This window comes from Nicotiana sylvestris, chromosome 9 (genome assembly GCF_000393655.2).
Source record: "Nicotiana sylvestris chromosome 9, ASM39365v2, whole genome shotgun sequence".
NCBI lineage: Eukaryota > Viridiplantae > Streptophyta > Magnoliopsida > Solanales > Solanaceae > Nicotiana > Nicotiana sylvestris.
The window spans coordinates 185,620,687-185,640,957 of record NC_091065.1 but is presented as its reverse complement, the minus strand read 5'-3'; the positions used below and the strand labels follow the sequence as shown (position 1 = coordinate 185,640,957).

Here is a 20,271-nt window from a genome sequence, read left to right as displayed (position 1 = left end):
GGAAATAGAAGATGTTATACAAGTCAAGTATCCTCATTTATTTCAGTCTACAGGTACGTACCTGAGCTAAATTTGGAGACCGAATTTCATAAGGTGGGGAAAATGTAATACTCATTAAAAGAAAGAGGGTAATTACGTAATTTACCAAAAAAAATTACAAATAAGATTAAATAGGGCAAGCCCTACGCTAGCTAACAGAAACGAAAAAGGAAGAAAGGGTCGAAGCCCCTTTCTCTTGCAACAAAAATCAATTCTGCTGCGTAACAAACATAAGCAAAAAAAAAAAGGAACGGGTCAGAATTAAAGCGAAAAAATCAAAAACAAATACAGAAGGTGAGTTGGGAAAAGGCTTGGTACCGCAAAAGAAGCCACTTCCATCCATTATTTGTTCAAATCTTCAGGTACTTATTCCACAAATTTGAGAATATATTTTAATGGTTAGAGTTAAATAAGGAGATTGGCAAAAGTCAGTGAAACATAGAAAGATATGTATAAATTTTTGTTAATCTTTGACAATCTGTTGAGGAATCTTAAGCACAAATTGTGTCTTACGGGTATAGCTTGAGCTTCTCTTTCTGGTAGATTTTAATTTCGATTCTCATGATTGAGAGATTCTACAGAGAAATAGAAATTACACTAGTTCATTCACACTTGAGAATTTTCTTCCTAAAGATTCAATAGAACTTTATGAAATTGGATTAATAAAATATATGAATATGTTGGAGTTGATAGATTAGTAATTACTCATAGGTGGGTAAATATAATTCGGCGAGTTAAGAGTCAAATGTGAAACCTCGAGGGTCGGCTATTCTAAATTAGCTATGAACTAGCCTAAACAAGGAAATTAAAATGAGATTGATATTATGTAATTATAGATTGATTGGAGGAATTTGTACGAATTGCTCGAGGTAAAACATTTGGTATTTCGGCACGAGTACTGTGAGTAGTAATCTTACCGCAATTTGTGTTTTCATAACTTGCATGATTTACACATGATTTTTAACATGAATATGTTACCGATTATTTTAAGTTGCATGTGGAACAAGTCTTTTACTTGATATGATACCGAGATAGTTATTTGAGAAGATTACCATTGTTTTAAATATTTTCGTTGTCATTAGATCTGTTTTACCGTTACCTAAATTTACTGTTATCGAAAAGAAATTATATGATTTGATAAGAACTGAAATGCCCTATATTGTTTTAAAATATTTTCTATGAGTATATACGGATTGCAGATACAAGTATAAATGGGAGTAGACATTGAAGGATCCCGTAACTAACAGCGGGTTCGTTAGACCTGGTGTACCTTGTGTAAGCACGTAATTTTTGACCCGCGCAAATTTTAAAGTTAGTTTTAGTATTTTAATATTTTTTAAAAATATTTACTTGACTTTATTTTAATATAATTTTAATCTTTTTACTTTTAGTCCTAAGATATAAAAAAAACAAAAAAACATAAATAGTTTTATTTATCGTGTTTATCGCTTTTCTATATTTTTAACTTTAGTTTAAGATCAATTAGTATATTTTTATTCATGGTATCTTAATTTTATCATGACTTTAGCCTATTTTCTTTACTTTTTACTTTATTGTTATAACATTTAAAAATACAAAAAAGCAGTTTCATTTTAAAATTATGTTTATTTACTTAACTAAGTTTAATTAATATTTTGATAGGATTTTTGAATTTGTCTTTGTCCAACAAGAAAATTTGTAGGCACAAAGATGTGAGTCCATTTCTTTTAACTTAAACCCAATTATTCTTAGCCCGTTCTTCCCAATCCATTAGCCCATTTATGTGCAAGATTTAATCCTAGCCATCTATTTCCTTCTAATCCAATGGCCATCATCTCTTCTCACCTTCATATAAAATACCCAATTATAGAAACCCTAACCCAAGTTTTCAATTCCTAGTCTTGAACTAAAATAGGAGCAGCGCCGCAAGTCCACCCTCCATCGTCAGATCTCTCACGTCGGAAAACGCAGCAGCAACAGCCGCAGACCCCTCACCCATGGCTGCCATCTTCAACAAGTTACACAACACAAAAACCCTAGAACCCATCTTCTTCCTCATAAGATAACTAAGACAACAAAGATACAAAAACCCTAGCTGAACCCGCCCCATCCGCGACCAGCAGCCCATCAACAGAGCCACCTAGATCGTTTCTTCCCCAGTCATCTTCTCCAATGGCCCTAGATTCTTCTTCATGAAGACAAGAGACTCGCATGGACACCCAACCTCTAATCTCTAAAACACCATAGCCGACCAACATCTACGCCACCTTTCGATGATGGAATTGGAACCGCGACTAGCAATGCCGAACGGAACACCTATCGACCTTGACTCTCCACCGATGACTGAAGTTGACAACTGTTGCTGCCAGAATTTCCACTTTGAACCCAAAATCGTCACCAATCGAAGACTGAACAATGATGAACCAAGCTCTAAAAAAGGCGACGTGAGTTCTTTAGCTACTTAAGAGCCACTGTTGCTGGTTTTTGACGATTTGGAGGCCATTGGTGTTGTTTTCGATAAGTCCGGTGGTGAACGAACAACAACCGATCTACTGCGAAGGTGAAGGAGAAGAAGCGGGGGGTGCTGGTGTGTGACGAAGGAGCAGAAGGTGGTCAGTGACAGCTGAAGGTGGCGTAGATGTTGGTCGGCTATGGTGTTTTAGAGATTAGAGGTTGGGTGTCCATGCGAGTCTCTTGTCTTCATGAAGAAGAATCTAGGGCCATTGGAGAAGATGACTGGGGAAGAAACGATCTAGGTGGCTCTGTTGATGGGCTGCTGGTCGCGGATGGGGCGGGTTCAGCTATGGTTTTTTTATCTTTGTTGTCTTAGTTATCTTATGAGGAAGAAGATGGGTTCTAGGGTTTTTGTGTTGTGTAACTTGTTGAAGATGGCAACCATGGGTGAGGGGTCTGCGGCTGTTGCTGCTGCGTTTTCCGACGTGAGAGATCTGACGATGGAGGGTGGACTTGCGGCGCTGCTCCTATTTTAGTTCAAGACTAGGAATTGAAAACTTGGGTTAGGGTTTCTATAATTGGGTATTTTATATGAAGGTGAGAAGAGATGATGGCCATTGGATTAGAAGGAAATAGATGGCTAGGATTAAATCTTGCACATAAATGGGCTAATGGATTGGGAAGAACGGGCTAAGAATAATTGGGTTTAAGTTAAAAGAAATGGACTCACACCTTTGTGCCTACAAATTTTCTTGTTGGACAAAGACAAATTCAAAAATCCTATCAAAATATTAATTAAACTTAGTTAAGTAAATAAACATAATTTTAAAATGAAACTGCTTTTTTGTATTTTTAAATGTTATAACAATAAAGTAAAAAGTAAAGAAAATAGGCTAAAGTCATGATAAAATTAAGATACCATGAATAAAAATATACTAATTGATCTTAAACTAAAGTTAAAAATATAGAAAAGCGATAAACACGATAAATAAAACTATTTATGTTTTTTTGTTTTTTTTATATCTTAGGACTAAAAGTAAAAAGATTAAAATTATATTAAAATAAAGTCAAGTAAATATTTTTAAAAAATATTAAAATACTAAAACTAACTTTAAAATTTGCGCGGGTCAAAAATTACGTGCTTACACAAGGTACACCAGGTCTAACGAACCCGCTGTTAGTTACGGGATCCTTCAATGTCTACTCCCATTTATACTTGTATCTGTAATCCGTATATACTCATAGAAAATATTTTAATACAATATAGGGCATTTCAATTCTTATCAAATCATATAATTTCTTTTCGATAACAGTAAATTTAGGTAACGGTAAAACAGATCTAATGACAACGAAAATATTTAAAACAATGGTAATCTTCTCAAATAACTATCTCGGTATCATATCAAGTAAAAGACTTGTTCCACATGCAACTTAAAATAATCGGTAACATATTCATGTTAAAAATCATGTGTAAATCATGCAAGTTATGAAAACACAAATTGCGGTAAGATTACTACTCACAGTACTCTTGCCGAAATACCAAATGTTTTACCTCGAGCAATTCGTACAAATTCCTCCAATCAATCTATAATTACATAATATCAATCTCATTTTAATTTCCTTGTTTAGGCTAGTTCATAGCTAATTTAGAATAGCCGACCCTCGAGGTTTCACATTTGACTCTTAACTCGCCGAATTATATTTACCCACCTATGAGTAATTACTAATCTATCAACTCCAACATATTCATATATTTTATTAATCCAATTTCATAAAGTTCTATTGAATCTTTAGGAAGAAAATTCTCAAGTGTGAATGAACTAGTGTAATTTCTATTTCTCTGTAGAATCTCTCAATCATGAGAATCGAAATTAAAATCTACCAGAAAGAGAAGCTCAAGCTATACCCGTAAGACACAATTTGTGCTTAAGATTCCTCAACAGATTGTCAAAGATTAACAAAAATTTATACATATCTTTCTATGTTTCACTGACTTTTGCCAATCTCCTTATTTAACTCTAACCATTAAAATATATTCTCAAATTTGTGGAATAAGTACCTGAAGATTTGAACAAATAATGGATGGAAGTGGCTTCTTTTGCGGTACCAAGCCTTTTCCCAACTCACCTTCAGTCATCGGTGGAGAGTCAAGGTCGATAGGTGTTCCGTTCGGCATTGCTAGTCGCGGTTCCAATTCCATCGTCGAAAGGTCCATCTCTTCGTTCTCTTATTACTTTTTTAATTTTGTGATATAAAAATATGATATGGAGCTTTGGTTTAGACTGCATTTAATCTGTGTTATATAATTAGTGATTTGAATGTGCTTGGTTTAGGAATCATATTAATGATTTGAATATGTGTTCATGTTTGTTCTCATTGCTTGGTCTCATGGGCACGTACTGTTTCAAGAAGGTGATCCATGTTTAGTCACTTGAGATTATTTGATTCCTATAGCCAATGTCAAAGATGTTTGTTAGCGGACATTTGTGAATTTGGACAAATCTGACTGCTAGTTGTTGGGTTTAAGAGGATAATCTTTGGGGATGTGCTTTAAAATAAGATTGGATTTAAAGTTACGGAATGAGGTAAAATACAAGTTGTCAGTGTTCTAAATTTTTCACTTGCGTAGATCTATTTACTAATTTATCGGTCAGAGCATGCTTAGGCCGACAACACTTGGGTAGGCAAGCCTTAGGATTTTGTAATTTTGAGGCGAGAGATCGTTCCCTTAGTTAATTTTATCCGGGGAATGCCCCGTTGACTTTGTATATATTTTCATCCGGGGCATGCCCCGAAGTGAACGTAAATGCAGGCCAAAAGTATAAACTTGTAGTATTTTATTTTATTTTCATTTTTCTTTTCTTTATTTTAGGTGGGGACGACCTCGAGCCTCTTTTGTGTTTATTCTCCTTTTTTTGTGATTTCGCCTCAATTCGAACATTTTAAAAGCCAACTAGATCGAGTACACAACCGTGACTTTCACGGGACTTGGGGAGTGTCTAACACCTTCTCCCCGAGTCAAATGAACCCCATTACCAAATCTCTAGTGTAGACACAATTTGGCGTCCAAAGTGTTTTAAAGGAAAAATTATTTTAAAAAAAAAACGGTGACCTGGCACACCGAAATCAAATGTCAGGTGGCGACTCTGAGTTATTTCCTTTTGAACACAATTTTGTCACTTTCTAATTGAAAACCCTTTTCATGCTTTACCAAATCTTTTTATTTATTAAGAGGGTTAAGTGAAGTTTGTTAAAAAAAGGGTGTGACATCTCTGGCGACCTGCTGGAGACAAACAGGTTCGAGCTGGTATTTGATCTTTTTGGCTTTTAGGATATTCGGTTGAGGTGTTTGTTTTCTTTATTTCCTTTGTTTATTTGCTTTATTTGTCTTATTTTCTTGTTTTGTTGGTTATTTGTTTATCGCTTTTCTTAATGTGTTACTGTTTTATAAACTGTCATCATGTGCATAACCATGAGTCTTCTTTCTGCAACAACTCTCGGAGTACGCGTCGCGTGCACGAACTCTTTGTTGAGTCACCCTTAATTTGGGGGGGACGGACGTATGGAGTGGGTGGAAAGCTTGAGCAACCACCATCGACCATACGCTCCCCCGAATTGCCTTGTTAGTGAACCCCAAACTTAGGTCAGTCTTTAGGTCATTTTTATTTGCATCATGTCATTTAGACCTAACAGGGCTCGGTCCCAGGTACCGTGTCTCTTTGTAGGAAGCTTATCCAAATTTTGTCAAAATGGGCCCGCGACCCAAAAAGACATTCAATCATCCCTATGTGATACATGTTGCATCTTTGAGAGTAAAAGGTCATTTGCCGGACCGATGCTTGGGAAAGAAGGGTGAAAGACGAAGCAAGTAGGGCCCAGTTATATTTTTCTTTCACTACTTTTTTAAAAAAAAAATGAAAATGAAAAATCCAAAAAAAGATTTTACTTTTGCCCATTATTTTCCAAAATTCAAAAAAAAAGGATAATCCAAAAAGATTTTACACTTTCCCATTATTTTCCAAATATTCAAAAAAAAAAAAAATCCAAAAATATTTTACATTTTCCATCATTTTCCAAAAATTCAAAAAAAAAAGAGAAAAGAAAATCCAAAAAGAGTTTACATTTTCCATCATTTCTCAAAAAGACAAAGAATATGGTTTTTCCAAATTAGTTGCATTTTTTAAAGACTTTCTCCCATGACCAATCTTCTCGAACTACGTGAACATGATTCTCGTCTTCTGGAGCAGTATACGTAGGCAAACCACATAGAGTACGGTCTTCCTAGCAGGTCCTAGGTTCTTGGCTTCCGGGGTCGTAGCCAAATCCTGCATTTATAGCCATATTTGGCCACATTGGTCATTTTTGCAAAAATGGAAGTATTTTCTCAAAGTAGTTTGTTATCTCTTGTCTTAGGATCTTGAGTCTACAATAAAGTGTCCTCTTAATTCTAAGGTTCATTCCTGTCAAATTTGCATGTGTAGCCACTTGTGGCCACATCATCCATTCTTGCAAAATAGGGTTATTTTCGCAAGAGTGGCTCAATTACCCATGTCTTAGGATCTTGAGTTTATAACTCGGTGTCATATCACTTTAAGGTCCATCCATGTCGTGTTTGCGTCCCTAGCCACATTTGGCCACATCGGCCATTTTTGCAAAAAAGGGTCCATTTCTACAAAGTAATTTTTAAGACCATGATTGTCGGGATATTAGAGTCATGCAAGCTTTAAATGAAGTATTTATCATGCATTAGGGGTCAACTTTGTCAAGTTTGCGCTAATAGCCACTTTCATCCACTTAGGCCATTTTGCAAATATAGCCAAGTTGTGTCCTGCATTTGTCGACTAGGAAATGTGGTGGGGTCACGTAGTGTCTCGAGTCGCTAACCATGTTTGCTTCATTCAGGTATGGACCCGCTGATTTGATCCAAAGTGCTGATGGCAGTAAAGATTCCTAGGAAGTTGATCAAGTGGTGGAAAATGCTTTCATCGTTAGAGCAACATGAGTTAATGCAGAAGTTGGGCACCCTAACTTCCCTTGTTGATATCACACCTTGCCAGACTTAGTGGAGGCAATGCTGACTTATTGGGATCCGCAAAATTTGATTTTCAGATTCGGAGAGTGTGAGATGACTCCTACCTTGGCGGAAATGTCTGGTCTCACTCGTTTAAGCTATATAGGCAAGGACATGATACTTCCCCGAGACCACTCTAGGACAAGATTCTTCAGCGACCTGGGCCTGAAAGATAATAAGCATTTAAAATGTCTCGAGCAGTCCTGGATATCCTTGGATTATTTGTTTGCTAGATTTGGACCACAGGATAGTTTTGACATCTTTTGGGATGAGTTCTGCACAACCAAGGTAAAGTGGAAAAGACGTCGCCTCGAAGCTTTCAGCCTTGCTTTGTTGGGATTATTGGTTTTTCCATTAGATGAGAGGCACATTAGCATCTGTCTACAGTCAGTGGTAATGGCACTATTTCATGAGAAGCAACGCAAAACCATTACCGTTGTACCGATGATCTTAGCAGAGTTGTACCGAGCCCTGAGTGAGGTTAAGGGAGGTGTCAGATATTTTGAGGGAAGTAACCTTTTGCTACAGTTGTGGATGATGGAGCATTTGCACACCGCTTCCTTACTTTGTCCCATCGACCGTGCTTTGAGGTATCGGGTGGTAAGCATCAAACGTAGGATGAAATCTCCTAAGTTTACGTACCTAGTAGGCATCACGGTTGGATTGAGTTCCTTGGTTTGAGGACAAATGGGAATGTTTTGTGGGCTTACCTTTGGCTACCTTTAGATGATATCTTGGTAGGGTGCCTCATGCAGCCTTTCCTGATGCTGATAGGACTCAAGTGTGTCAGGCCATACACTCCCGTTAGGGTAATACGACAATTGGGCAGAAGACAAGAGGAGCCTCCAACTTTGAACCTTTGGAGGCACATCATAAATTTTAGCAAAAAGGCGGTTGATGAAATCAAGTATGTGCAATACTGGAACAATGCAAAGAGGATGAAGAAAAATACATTAGTAGAGGACGTTGGCAGGCCCGAGTGTACTCAAGAGTACTTGATTTGGTTACAGTCCGTCCCTCCAGGGGTCAGCATCCCATTACCATCCCAACTCAGGGGTCAGGCAGTTCAGACAGATGATTTTGAGGAGGCATCAGACCAAGAATCCTGGGATAAGCTTGAGTTGATAAAGTCTCAGTTAGCGGTATTGGCAGCAAACGTGGAGCAGCATAGCCAGTATTTGTTTAGGGCCGGCTTTTAGGATGCGGGGGCACATGCCAGAGCCTTTGTTCCCAGCATCGGTGTTTCTTTACGAGGCATGTTACAGAGTTTGAGCATGACGGACAGCCCAGGACCATCTCGGTCAGGACAGTCGCATTCAGGAGCAGCTTGAGGACTCATTCTATTTAGGTGTTTTGAGATTGTCTTATGTTGTCTTTTACTTTTGTGTCTTGTCTAGAAGTACCGAGTCCTTTAGGTAGTGTTAGAGTCTATCATGTCTTTCATTATCGTATTTCCCTTTGTATTTTAATATCGAAAAGTTTTAAATGAAAAATCCCAAAAAAGATTTTGTTTTCAATTTATTTTCCACCACTTCTCCAGAACTACGCTTGGTCTAATTCATGAGGCACATGATACGTAGGCAACCTACATCGGGTTTGATCAAATTATTTTTGGTTCAAAATAAAAAGAGAAAGAAAAGAAAAGAGTGATAAGAGGTGTTGGAAAAGAAAGAGAAGAAAGGATTGAAATGAGCAAATTGGGATGATGCCATATGACCCTGCGACCCTCAAAGCCATTTTAGAGCCGTTAATTATTGCTAGGTGCATTGCACGTACTGTGATATTATTATTTGATAAATGCTCTAATGCTAACATGGTGGTTTTGTGTTGTTGTCCTCTGTTATCTCTATTGAGTTTCAGGAAGGTGGTTAGTTTGTTGGCATCCTGGTAAATCATCCATACAACACCCGATCAAAGCGTCAAACAATCATGGCTAGCAGGGAAACAAGCACTGGAGTTGTAGACCCACCAAGGGAGATTGTTGAGTCGGAATCGAAACTGCAAGAGGAAGTCCGGAGGTTGAGGCATCAGATGACAGAAATGTATCAAGCCTGGATTAAGGGACACCCTCCACCCTCGTTCCCTACCAACTACATAGAAAACCCTATTTCCATTCCACCACTCTCTCAATCCCAGATGCCCAATACCATTGATCTTTCCCCATAACACGCACCTGGCTTTACCCCTTACCATAACTAACCTGGCACTTCAGCCCAAACTGTTCATGCTCCGCCAACCAAAACAACCTCATACCCTTCTCCGACATCTGCTCCTATATTTGTACCCCATCCACAAGCTACCCTCCACCGATCCTCTAGTGAGCCCGCATTCCCCACTACAGATGCCCACTACTATGCACCGGAGCCCACCTTCAAAGTCCCAGATCCTTACTCTTACACTCCCCAATTTGAGCCTCATGTTGAAACTGACAAACCATCCAAGAACGTAGAGCAAGAAGAGGTGTTTAGGAAGGTACACAGTCTGGAGCAATCATTGAGAAATATGCAAGGGTTGGGAAACCAAGTGAGTGTGGCCTATAAGGATTTGTGTTTGTTCCCTGATGTCCAATTGCCTGTCGGGTTCAAGATGCCCAAGTTTGACTTGTATGACAGACATGGGGATCCTGTAGCTCATCTGAGAGGTTATTGCAGTAAAATGAGAGGCGCCGGGGGAAAAGATAAATTACTGATGGCATACTTCAGCCAAAGTCTGAGTGGGGCAGCTTTAGAATGGTACACCCGCCAGGACGCCAGCAGGTGGTACACTTGGGATGATATGGCTTAGGACTTTTCCCCGCACTTTCAGTACAATATAGACATTGTTCCAGACCGCCTATCTCTGACCAAGGTGGAAAAGAAACCCAGTGAAAGCTTTAGAGAATATGGGTTCCGGTGGAGGGAGCAAGCTGCACGAGTTAATCCTCCGATGGAAGAGGACGAGATGGTTAAATACTTTCTTCAAGCCCTGGAGCCCACTTACTATGGCCACTTGATCTCAGCTATTGGAAAGTATTTCAATGATGTGATGAAGATGGGAGAAATGGTGGACGAGGGGCTCAAGTCAAGTAAGATCATGAGCTATTCTGCTGTAAAAACAACCACCCAGGCAATCCAGAGTGGTACCAGAAGTTTGCTAGGCAAGAAGAAGAAGGAAGATGTCGCTATGTTTGTCTCCGGATCATGGCATGGCCAGAAGGGTTCACCTCATCAGTACATCCATCCTCAACCCCGACCTCAAGCCTACGCCCAAGCTCCATATAATCCACCTCAACATTACTTTTCCCCACAAAACCCCCAATACTCAGCCAGACCATCCCAATACCTTGTTCACCATGCACAGTCATATGCTCAACCCCCTCCTTACCCGTAATGGCGTGCTCCAGCTCCACAGAATATCTACCCAGCTCCACAAAATATCTATCCACCCCCACAACCCTATCAAAACTCCACTGGTTCAAATTTTTGATCAAGGCCAGAGTATAGGAGAGAGAGGCAGCAACGGAAAAAAACTTTTACCCCGCTTGGAGAGTCCTATGCTAGTCTGTTTCAAAGGTTAAGGCAGTTGAACGTCTTGAGGCCGATTGAGTCAAAGATACCAAATCCCCCTCCAAAAAACCTCGATTATTCCTTAAGATGCGCCTATTGTTCTGATGCTCCAGGGCATGACATAGAGAAGTGTTGGCATTTGAAACGGGCAATCTAGGAGCTCATTGATACAAACCAAATTGTAGTTCAAAGCCCAGATGCGTCAAACATCAACCAAAACCCTTTGCCAGCCCATGCAGAGATGCACATGATTGAAATAGTTCACAAGGATGGGGAGCCCAAAAAGTCTTCTAAGTCCATCATGATGATTCGGGCCAGTGAAAGCAATTTGGTTAAAGATCCAGAATCTACCAAAGCAACACCCTTGATAGTTGAAGGGATGACAGAAAAGTCGAGCTTACTCAATTCGAAACCACCAGTGTCGGTCGTGAAAGGACTGTCGAAAGATATCGGGGCAAGACCGAAAAGTTTAAAAGTAGTAGTACCAGAGATTTCAAGTAAGCCTGTCATAGTTGTGAATGGAGCTCCTACTACCCCTATCATCATTAAATCAGTAACCCAGCTTCCAGTGGTGGATGCCAAGGCTATTCCGTGGAATTATAAACAAGTGATAGTGACATACAAAGGAAAAGTAATAGAGGAAGAAGTCAATGAAACTGGAGGATTGACTCGTTCTGGGAGATGTTTCACCCCAGAAGAATTAAGGAAAGCCAAGCCATTCACGGATAGCCCAATGCCAGTAAAGAAATCGATCACCAAGGAAGAGGCTGAGGAGTTCCTGAAAAAGATGAAAGTGCAGGATTATTCCATTGTGGAACAGTTAAGGAAAACACCAGCTCAGATTTCTCTTTTGTCTTTGTTGATACATTCAGATGAACATCGCAAGGTCTTGATGAAGATTTTAAATGAGGCACACGTTCCTGATAAGATCACAGTGAACCACTTGGAAAATATAGCTGGCAAGATCTTCGAAGCAAATAGGATCACTTTCTTGGACGATGAACTTCCTATGGAGAGTATAGAACACAACCGAGCTCTTTATATCACAGTGAAGTGTGAAGATTCTGTTGTCTCAAGGTTTTTGGTTGATAATGGCTCTAGTGCGAATATTTGTCCCCTATTTACTCTACAAAAACTGAAGATTGGCACCGAAAGAATCCACTTGAACAGTGTGTGTGTTCGACGCTTCGATGGGGGAGGTAAAGATTTTGTTGGAGATATAATGCTCGAATTGTAGATAGGGCCTGTTGAGTTTACCATGGAATTCCAAGTGTTAGATGTGGCTGTCTCCTACAATCTGTTGTTAGGCAGACCCTGGATACATGCTGCTAAGGCAGTCCCATCTTCTCTGCACCAAATGGTGAAGTTTGAATGGGACAAGCAGGAAATAGTTGTGCACGGTGACGAGGACTTGTTAGCTTGTAATGATACAATTGTTCCGTTCATCGAAGCTGAAGATGATAAGGGACCTTGGGTCTATCAGACTTTCGAAACAGTGTCTGTTGAGAAAATTCCTGAAGGAAAATGCATTCCGGGTCCTAAGCTATCCTCCACGTCCGTCATGGTTGCGAATGAAATGTTGAAGAATGGTTTTATGCCGGGAAAGGGTTTGGGCTCATCTCTGTAGGGTATTGTACATCCAGTGCGCCCCAGTGGGAATCTTAGTATGTTTGGTTTGGGATTCATGCCCACCGAGAAGGACGTGAAAGGGGTTAAAAATCTGAAACAGAAGGTATGGTCGCTCCCCAAGCCCGTCCCACACATCTCTAAGTCTTTTGTCAAGCCAGGGGCAGAAAAACCTCCAACCTCCTCAATCCCAAAACCTGTGGTCGATGTTGATGAAGAGCTGATCAAGAGGTTCCACAGTCTGTTCGAAGAGGTCAATATGGTAGAAGTTGGTGAAGGCTCTAGTAAAGCAAATGTGCAGCTCGTTGGCCCAAACGTGAAGCTTAGCAATTGGGAAGCTACTCCTCTCCCAAGGAGTTTTGGTAGTTTGCTTTGTTTCCTTTCTGTTATCTGGGTTATTCCAGGGTTGTAATCCAGATTTTTAGTTTTTGCTTGTTTTGATATTCAAACCCTTCTATCCTTTTATTTTCAATGAAATGCAATTTTCCGTTTTCCGTTATTCTTAATAGTGTTTTATTTTGTTCTTTATTCTTTTTTTTTTGTACAGTTCTTTTTATGCTTGTTGTAGTGACATGACATGCTTGAAGAGTTTTCAGCGGAGTCTTAAAAGCCAATCTAATTCTGAAATAACAATCCAAGAAGTAGAATATGATGATGAAATAGAATATGATGAAGAAGCAACATTTGAGGAAATCAGTAAAGAGCTAAATCAATTTGAAGAAAAACCAAAGCCTAATTTGAGTGAGACCGAAGCAATCAATTTAGGGGACCAGGATGATGTTAGGGAAACCAAGATAAGTGTGAATTTAGAACCGCAAGTGAAGGAGGAAATAATCAAAATATTGTTTGAGTACAAAAATGTCTTTGCATGGTCATATGATGATATGACAGGCCTGAGCACTGATCTGGTAGTTCATAAATTGCCAACTGATCCATCATTCCCTCCTATTAAGCAAAAGTTGCGAAAGTTCAAGACTGATATGAGTGTGAAGATCAAAGAAGAAATCACAAAGCAGCTTACTGCAAAGGTCATTCGAGTCACTCGATATCCCACTTGGTTAGCCAATGTTGTGCCAGTACCAAAGAAGGATGGTAAGACCACGGTCTGTGTTGATTACTGTGATCTTAACAAAGCAATCCCAAAGGATGATTTTCCATTGCCGAACATTCACATTCTGATCGATAATTGTGCCAAACATGAGATTGGGTCTTTTGTGGACTACTACGCGGGATATCACCAGATCTTGATGGATGAGGAAGATGCAGAAAAAACAGCATTCATCACGCCATGGGGAATATACTACTATCGGGTAATGTCATTTGGTTTGAAGAGTGCTGGGGAAACTTACATGAGGGCGATGACCACCATATTTTATGACATGATACATAGAGAGATCGAGGTTTATGTAGATGATGTGATCATAAAGTCAAAGAAGCAGTCTGACCATGTCAAGGACCTGAGGAAGTTTTTCCAAAGGCTCTGCAGGTACAACCTCAAGCTCAATCCAGCGAAATGTGCATTTGGTGTCCCGTTTGGGAAACTGCTAGGATTCGTGGTCAATCGATGTGGTATTGAGTTATACCCACCGAAGATCAAATCCATTCAAGAGTTACCGTCGCCAAAGAACAAAACAGAGGTGATGAGTTTGCTTGGAAGGTTAAATTACATCAGTAGGTTCATTGCTCAGCTCACGACAACCTGTGAGCCCATCTTTAAGCTGCTGAAGAAGAATGTTGCGGTCAAGTGGACTGAGGAATGTCAAGAAGCATTTGATAAGATTAAGAGGTACCTGTCGAATCCACCTGTGCTGGTCCCACCAGAGCCTGGAAGACCTTTAATTCTCTATTTGACAGTCTTGGACAATTCTTTCGGTTGTGTATTGGGTCAACATGACATCACGGGAAAGAAGGAACAAGAAATCTATTATCTCAGTAAGAAGTTCACTCCCTATGAGGTTAAGTACACTCTGCTTGAGAGGACATGTTGCGCCCTGACTTGTGTGGCACAAAAGTTGAAGCATTATCTGTCGTCCTACACTACTTACCTCATTTCCCACATGGATCCTCTAAAGTATATCTTTCAGAAGCCTATGCCCACGGGAAGATTGGCAAAGTGGCAGATTTTACTTACAGAGTTTGACATCATCTATGTGACTCGGACCGCGATGAAAGCCCAAGCCTTGGCCGACCACTTGGCCGAGAATCAGGTGGATGATGAATATGAGCCACTGAAGACTTATTTTCCTAATGAAGAGGTTATGCGTGTTGACGAGGTTGACTATGATGAAAAGCCAGGTTGGAAACTTTTCTTTGATGGAGCTGCTAACATGAAAGGGGTCGGAATAGGGGTTGTACTTATCTCTGAAGCAGGGCAACACTACCCTGTAATAGCCCAACTTCGATTTTATTGCACCAACAACATGGCTGAGTACGAAGCATGCATTCTGGGTTTGAGGTTAGCTATAGACATGGGAGTCTAGGAAATACTTGTTCTGGGAGATTCAGATTTGTTGGTTCACCATATTCAAGGAGAATGGGAGACATGAGATCTGAAGCTCATACCGTACCGACAGTGCCTGCATGATCTTTGTCAACAATTCAGGTCAGTTGAATTTAGACATATTCCCAGGATTCATAATGAGATTGCTGATGCCTTGGCTACTCTGGCGTCAATGTTACATCATCCGGACAAGGCTTATGTCGACCCCATGCATATCCAAGTTCACGATCAACATGCTTATTGTAATGTGGTGGAAGAGGAAATGGATGGAGAACCTTGGTTCCACGATATCAAGGAATACATCAGGTCAAGGGTATATCCAGTCATGCTACAGGTGACCAAAAGAGAACCATTCGACGTCTGGCCAGTGGATTTTTCTTGAGTGGATGACTCTTGTACAAGAGGACTCCAGATTTAGGACTGATGAGGTGCATAGATGTTAAAGAAGCTTCAACTATCATGGCCGAAGTGCATTCTAGAGTTTGCGGGCCGCATATGAACGAGTATGTCTTGGCAAAGAAGATACTTTGAGTAGGTTATTATTGGCTCACCATGGAACGGGATTGTATCAGTTTTGTTCGCAAGTGTCATCAATGCCAGGTACATGGTGATTTGATTCATTCTCCCCCATCTGAGTTACACTCAATGTATGCACCTTGGCCCTTTGTTGCTTGGGGTATGAATGTTATTGGACCAATTAAGCCGGCAGCGTCAAACGGGCATAGGTTTATTCTGGTGGCCATTGATTACTTTACCAAGTGGGTCGAAGCTGTAACTTTCAAGTCCGTGACCAAGAAGGCAGTAGTGGATTTTATTTATTCACATATCATTTGTCGGTTCGGAATTCCCAAGATGATCATCACAGACAATGCTGCTAATCTCAACAGTCATTTGATGAAAGAGGTATGCCAACAGTTCAAGATCATGCATTGGAACTCCACCCCGTATCGCCCCAAGGCAAATGGAGCTGTTGAGGCTACTAATAAGAACATAAAGAAGATACTTCGTAAGATGGTTCAAGGTTCTAGGCAGTGGAAGGAAAAGTTGCCTTTTGCCTTACTGGGTTATCGCACTACTGTTCGCACTTCAGTAGGTGCAACTTCTTATCTGCTGGTATATGGAATTGAGGCAGTTATACCTGCATAAGTTGAGATTCCATCCCTTCGGATCGTTGCAGAATCTGAATTTGATGATGACGAGTGGGTCAAAACCCAACTAGAGCAGTTGAGTTTGATTGATGAGAAAAGATTGGTTGTAGTATGTCATGGTCAATTATATCAGAAGAGAATGGCAAGAGCATACAACAAAAAGGTGCGTCCTCGAAAATTTGAAGTGGGCCAGATGGTATTGAAACACATCCTTCCTCATCAGGTGGAAGTCAAAGGCAAGTTCGCCCCAAACTGGCAGGGGCCATTCGTTGTGACAAGAGTGTTGCCCTATGGTGCTTTGTATTTAACAAACAAAGAAGGCAAATGTGTAGATATGTCTATCAATTATGATGTAGTTAAGAGGTACTATATATGATTTCTTTGCTTACCTTCAGTTGTATTTTGTACTTGGCATGTTCAAAGTTGAAATGACGAGGACATTTTGTTCCGCTACCCAAGCACTTTCATTCTTTGTTACCGCTTTTGAGCTTTATTTATTTTCTTTCATACCCCTCTCTTGGAATCAGTAACAGAATTAGAGAACAAAAAAAAATGAATGAATGAATGAAAAATAAGAAGAATGAAAAAGAAAGAAAAAGAAAAAAAGAAAAAGAAAGAAAGTAAGAAAAAAAAAGAGAAAAGAAAAAAAAGGAAAAGAAAGAAAGAAGAGAAAAGAAAAAAAAGAAAAAAGAATAGAAAATAAAAGAAAATAAAAGCAACAAAAACAATCAACTTCCTTTTGAACTACGTTCGACCTGATTCCTTTTAAGGATACGTATGCAGCCTTACGGTTCGGTCCCATCAAAATAAAAATTAAAATTCCCCAGACCCAAAGAAACTGGGGCAGAAGTTTTGGTTTTGAAAAGATCTGATTCCCAAAGTTGTAATTTTGACCCCTTTTCATCTTAAGTTAGTTTGAGCCTTCATGCCACCCTTTCTTTCTAACCCTGTCCAAAAGCCTACATTACGGTCCAAAGAAAGACCTTCCGATCAATCTTTGAGGATGCCAGGTCAAGTGAGATAGAGGTATGATTTACATCATGGGTAACACTTTGTTCACAGGAGCAAGAGAGAAAATTTAAAATGAGAGAGTCTTATTGGTGAAAACCCTCACGGGCACCGTAAGGCGATGGTGAGCTGAGAGAAAATTAAAAATGAGAGAGTCTTATTGGTGAAAACCCTTGCAAGCACCATAAGACGATGGTGAGTTGAGAGATGAACAAATGAGAGAGGCTTGTTGGTGAAAACCCTTTGGGGCACTACAAGTCGAATGAGGCTCATGACTTTACAGAGAATTTGGATCAGTGAAAGCCCGGTTTTGAAGTATGAAGATAGGACATGAACTGAAAATATGATTGGTTGGACGAATTAGGCTGATCGATCTGAAATGCATGTCATGATCAATGGAGCTGACTGCTTCCCTCAGATAAGTCTTCTTTTCTCATCCTTCTTCATATAGTCATCTGTGCTCAAAATTTTCCTTTGTTCCTTTTTATCAAAAATCATTTCACTTTGCCCTTTGAGTCTATCTTTATGGGTCTCTTTGGAGTTAGCCCTAGTTGAACAAGCAGGAAAGGATTTCAAAGCATACTACCAACTTCTAAATTGCACAAAGCAGAGTCCGGCCAGGCACATCACAATTGATTTGATTTAGAATAGGCAGTATGGTGATAACTGAGGTTCAGACAATCAAGTGAATCTTGAATTTTGAGAAAATACAAGGATTCAACAACTTTCAAAATGAAAACACAATGCAACAAGCGAGCGTGAGAGATTCAGGTCATGCAGAGGTTTTGTGGTCCAATTCCAATCAAGAGGTCAAACAACTCCTTGCTAGACCGAAGCAGTTAATCAGAATGAAGCATGACAATGACAGAAGCAGACGCTCAGTAATGATGCCACAAACTAACCACCACGTTCTCAAACTAACAAGATTTTATTTGTCTGAAACAGGGGCAAGAAAATTTGTTAATCCACAGAGACCCTCCTACGAAGAAGGCGTGGTTCAGGGGCAAGAAATTCTGTTCAGAATCCTCCAAGAAGAGAGCATGGTTCAGGTAAGTTCATTTTCGGCTTTTCTGGACCCTCATGTATAATGGGATTTAATTTTAAAAGCTCTCAGGACCCTCATGGATAAAAATATTTAATTTAAAATTTTCAGGACCCTCATGGATAATGAGATTTAGTTTTTAAATTTTCAGGACCTCCTGGATAATGGGATTTAATTTAATAGTTTTCAAGACTCTCCTGGATAATGAGATTTAATTTAAAATTTTCAGGACCCTCCTAGATAATGGGATTTAATTTAATAGTTTTCAGGACCCTCCTGGATAATGGGATTTAATTTAAAATTTTCAGGACCCTCCTGGATAATGGGATTTAGTTTTAAATTCTCAGGACCCTCCTGGATAGTGGGATTTAATTTTTAAATTTTCAGGACCCTCCTGGATAATGAGATTTAATTTAAAATTTTTAGGACACTCCTGAATAATGGGATTTAGTTTTTAAATTTTCAGGACCCTCCTGGATAATGGGATTTAGTTTTTAAATTTTCAGGACCCTCATGGATAATGAGATTTAATTTAATAGTTTTCAGGACCCTCATGGATAATGGGATTTAATTTAATAGTTTTCAGGACCCTCCTGGATAATGGGATTTAGTTTTTAAATTTTCAGGGCCCTCCTGGATAATGGGATTTAGTTTTAAAGTTTTCAGGACCCTCCTGGATAGTTGGATTTAATTTTAAAAGTTTTCAGGACCCTCCTGGATAATGAGATTTAGTTTTAATGTTTTCAGGACCCTCCTGGATAATGGGATTTAATTTTAAAAGTTTTCAGGACCCTCCTGGATAATGAGATTTAATCTTAAAAGTTCTCAGGACCCTCCTGGATAATGGGATTTAGTTTTAAAGTTTTCAGGACACTCCTGGATAGTGGAATTTAATTTTAAAAGTTTTCAGGACCCTCCTGGATAATGTGATTTAATTCAAAAGCTTTCAGGACCCTCCTAGATAATGAAATTTAATTTTAAAAAGTTCTCAGGACCTTCCTGGATAATGAGATTTAATTTTAAATTTTCAGGACCCTCCTGGATAATGGGATATAGTTTTTAAATTTTTTAGGACCCTCCTGGATAATGGGACTTAGTTTTAAAGCTTTCAGGACCCTCATGGATAATGAGATTTAGTTTTAAGTTTTAGATGAGATTTAATTCGAAGTTTTCAGGGCCCTCCTGGATAATGTGATTTAGCTTTTGAATTCTTAGAGCTCTATAGGTAACATGATCCGATTAACACTAACAATTATGCCTAGATCCCAAATTGGGGCAGAAAAAATTCTTTTGTTTTGTCTGTTTTGTTGCAATATCAGGCGCCCACCTGGATAACGAGGGAATACAATTCAAGTTTTTATAATCAGGCGCCCACCTGGATAATGAGGGAATACAATTCAAGTTTCTGGTAATCAGGCACCCACCTGGTTAACGAGGGAATACAGTTTCGAGTTTTGATAATCAGGCACCCACCTGGATAACGAGAGAATACAGTTCAAGTTGTTTGTAATCAGGCACCCACCTGGATAATGAGGGAATGCAATTCAAGTTGTTGGTAATCAGGCGCCCATCTGGAGAACAAGGAAATTCATTTCAGGCTTACTTCAATTCACAAATTTAAGAAGCATCAGGAGCCCGCCTGAAGAACATGGTTCACTTTTCAGTCTCATGTTGAAGATCAAATAGAGATTCAAGGAAGATTCAATACAAGAAGTAGATAGGATCTTGTATTTTTCTTTCACTTTGCTGTAGTTTTTCCTTTTATTTTTGATGTAATGGCAGGAACCGCGGACTAGAACCTCGACGGCACTTCACTCGACTCTCCACCTCGGTACTCCATCATCCTTCTCACTTCTGAA

The 20,271-nt window shown here is 39.5% G+C and overlaps 2 protein-coding genes across 2 annotated transcripts; both read left to right on the top strand.

The window, feature by feature from the left end:
* The first annotated feature begins 10,045 nt into the window (after positions 1 to 10,045).
* On the top strand, positions 10,046 to 12,325 carry LOC138878706 (uncharacterized). The gene is made up of 4 exons (XM_070158393.1): positions 10,046 to 10,234; positions 10,349 to 10,739; positions 11,274 to 11,881; positions 11,975 to 12,325. The coding sequence occupies exons 1-4, from the start codon at positions 10,046 to 10,048 to the stop codon at positions 12,323 to 12,325; spliced, it is 1,539 nt and encodes a 512-aa protein (XP_070014494.1).
* A 447-nt stretch (positions 12,326 to 12,772) lies between these two features.
* Positions 12,773 to 18,548, top strand: LOC138878705 (uncharacterized). Its single transcript, XM_070158392.1, has 7 exons — positions 12,773 to 13,076; positions 13,606 to 14,024; positions 14,922 to 15,169; positions 15,317 to 15,548; positions 15,815 to 16,117; positions 18,316 to 18,419; positions 18,524 to 18,548. The coding sequence occupies exons 1-7, from the start codon at positions 12,773 to 12,775 to the stop codon at positions 18,546 to 18,548; spliced, it is 1,635 nt and encodes a 544-aa protein (XP_070014493.1).
* Positions 18,549 to 20,271: the final 1,723 nt, after the last annotated feature.

Excerpts from the sequence above, each read along its gene's own strand:
- LOC138878705 (XM_070158392.1), top strand. The coding sequence starts at position 12,773 with ATGCCCACCGAGAAGGACGTGAAAGGGGTTAAAAATCTGAAACAGAAG. Across the intron at positions 13,077-13,605 it reads TCCTCTCCCAAGGAGTTTTG|GCCTGAGCACTGATCTGGTA; the intron begins GTAGTTTGCTTT and ends ATGATATGACAG. Across the intron at positions 16,118-18,315 it reads ACAGTCATTTGATGAAAGAG|GGGCAAGAAAATTTGTTAAT; the intron begins GTATGCCAACAG and ends TGTCTGAAACAG.
- LOC138878706 (XM_070158393.1), top strand. The coding sequence starts at position 10,046 with ATGCAAGGGTTGGGAAACCAAGTGAGTGTGGCCTATAAGGATTTGTGT. Across the intron at positions 10,235-10,348 it reads GAAAAGATAAATTACTGATG|TACAATATAGACATTGTTCC; the intron begins GCATACTTCAGC and ends CCGCACTTTCAG. Across the intron at positions 10,740-11,273 it reads ATCATGGCATGGCCAGAAGG|TTCAAAGCCCAGATGCGTCA; the intron begins GTTCACCTCATC and ends ACCAAATTGTAG.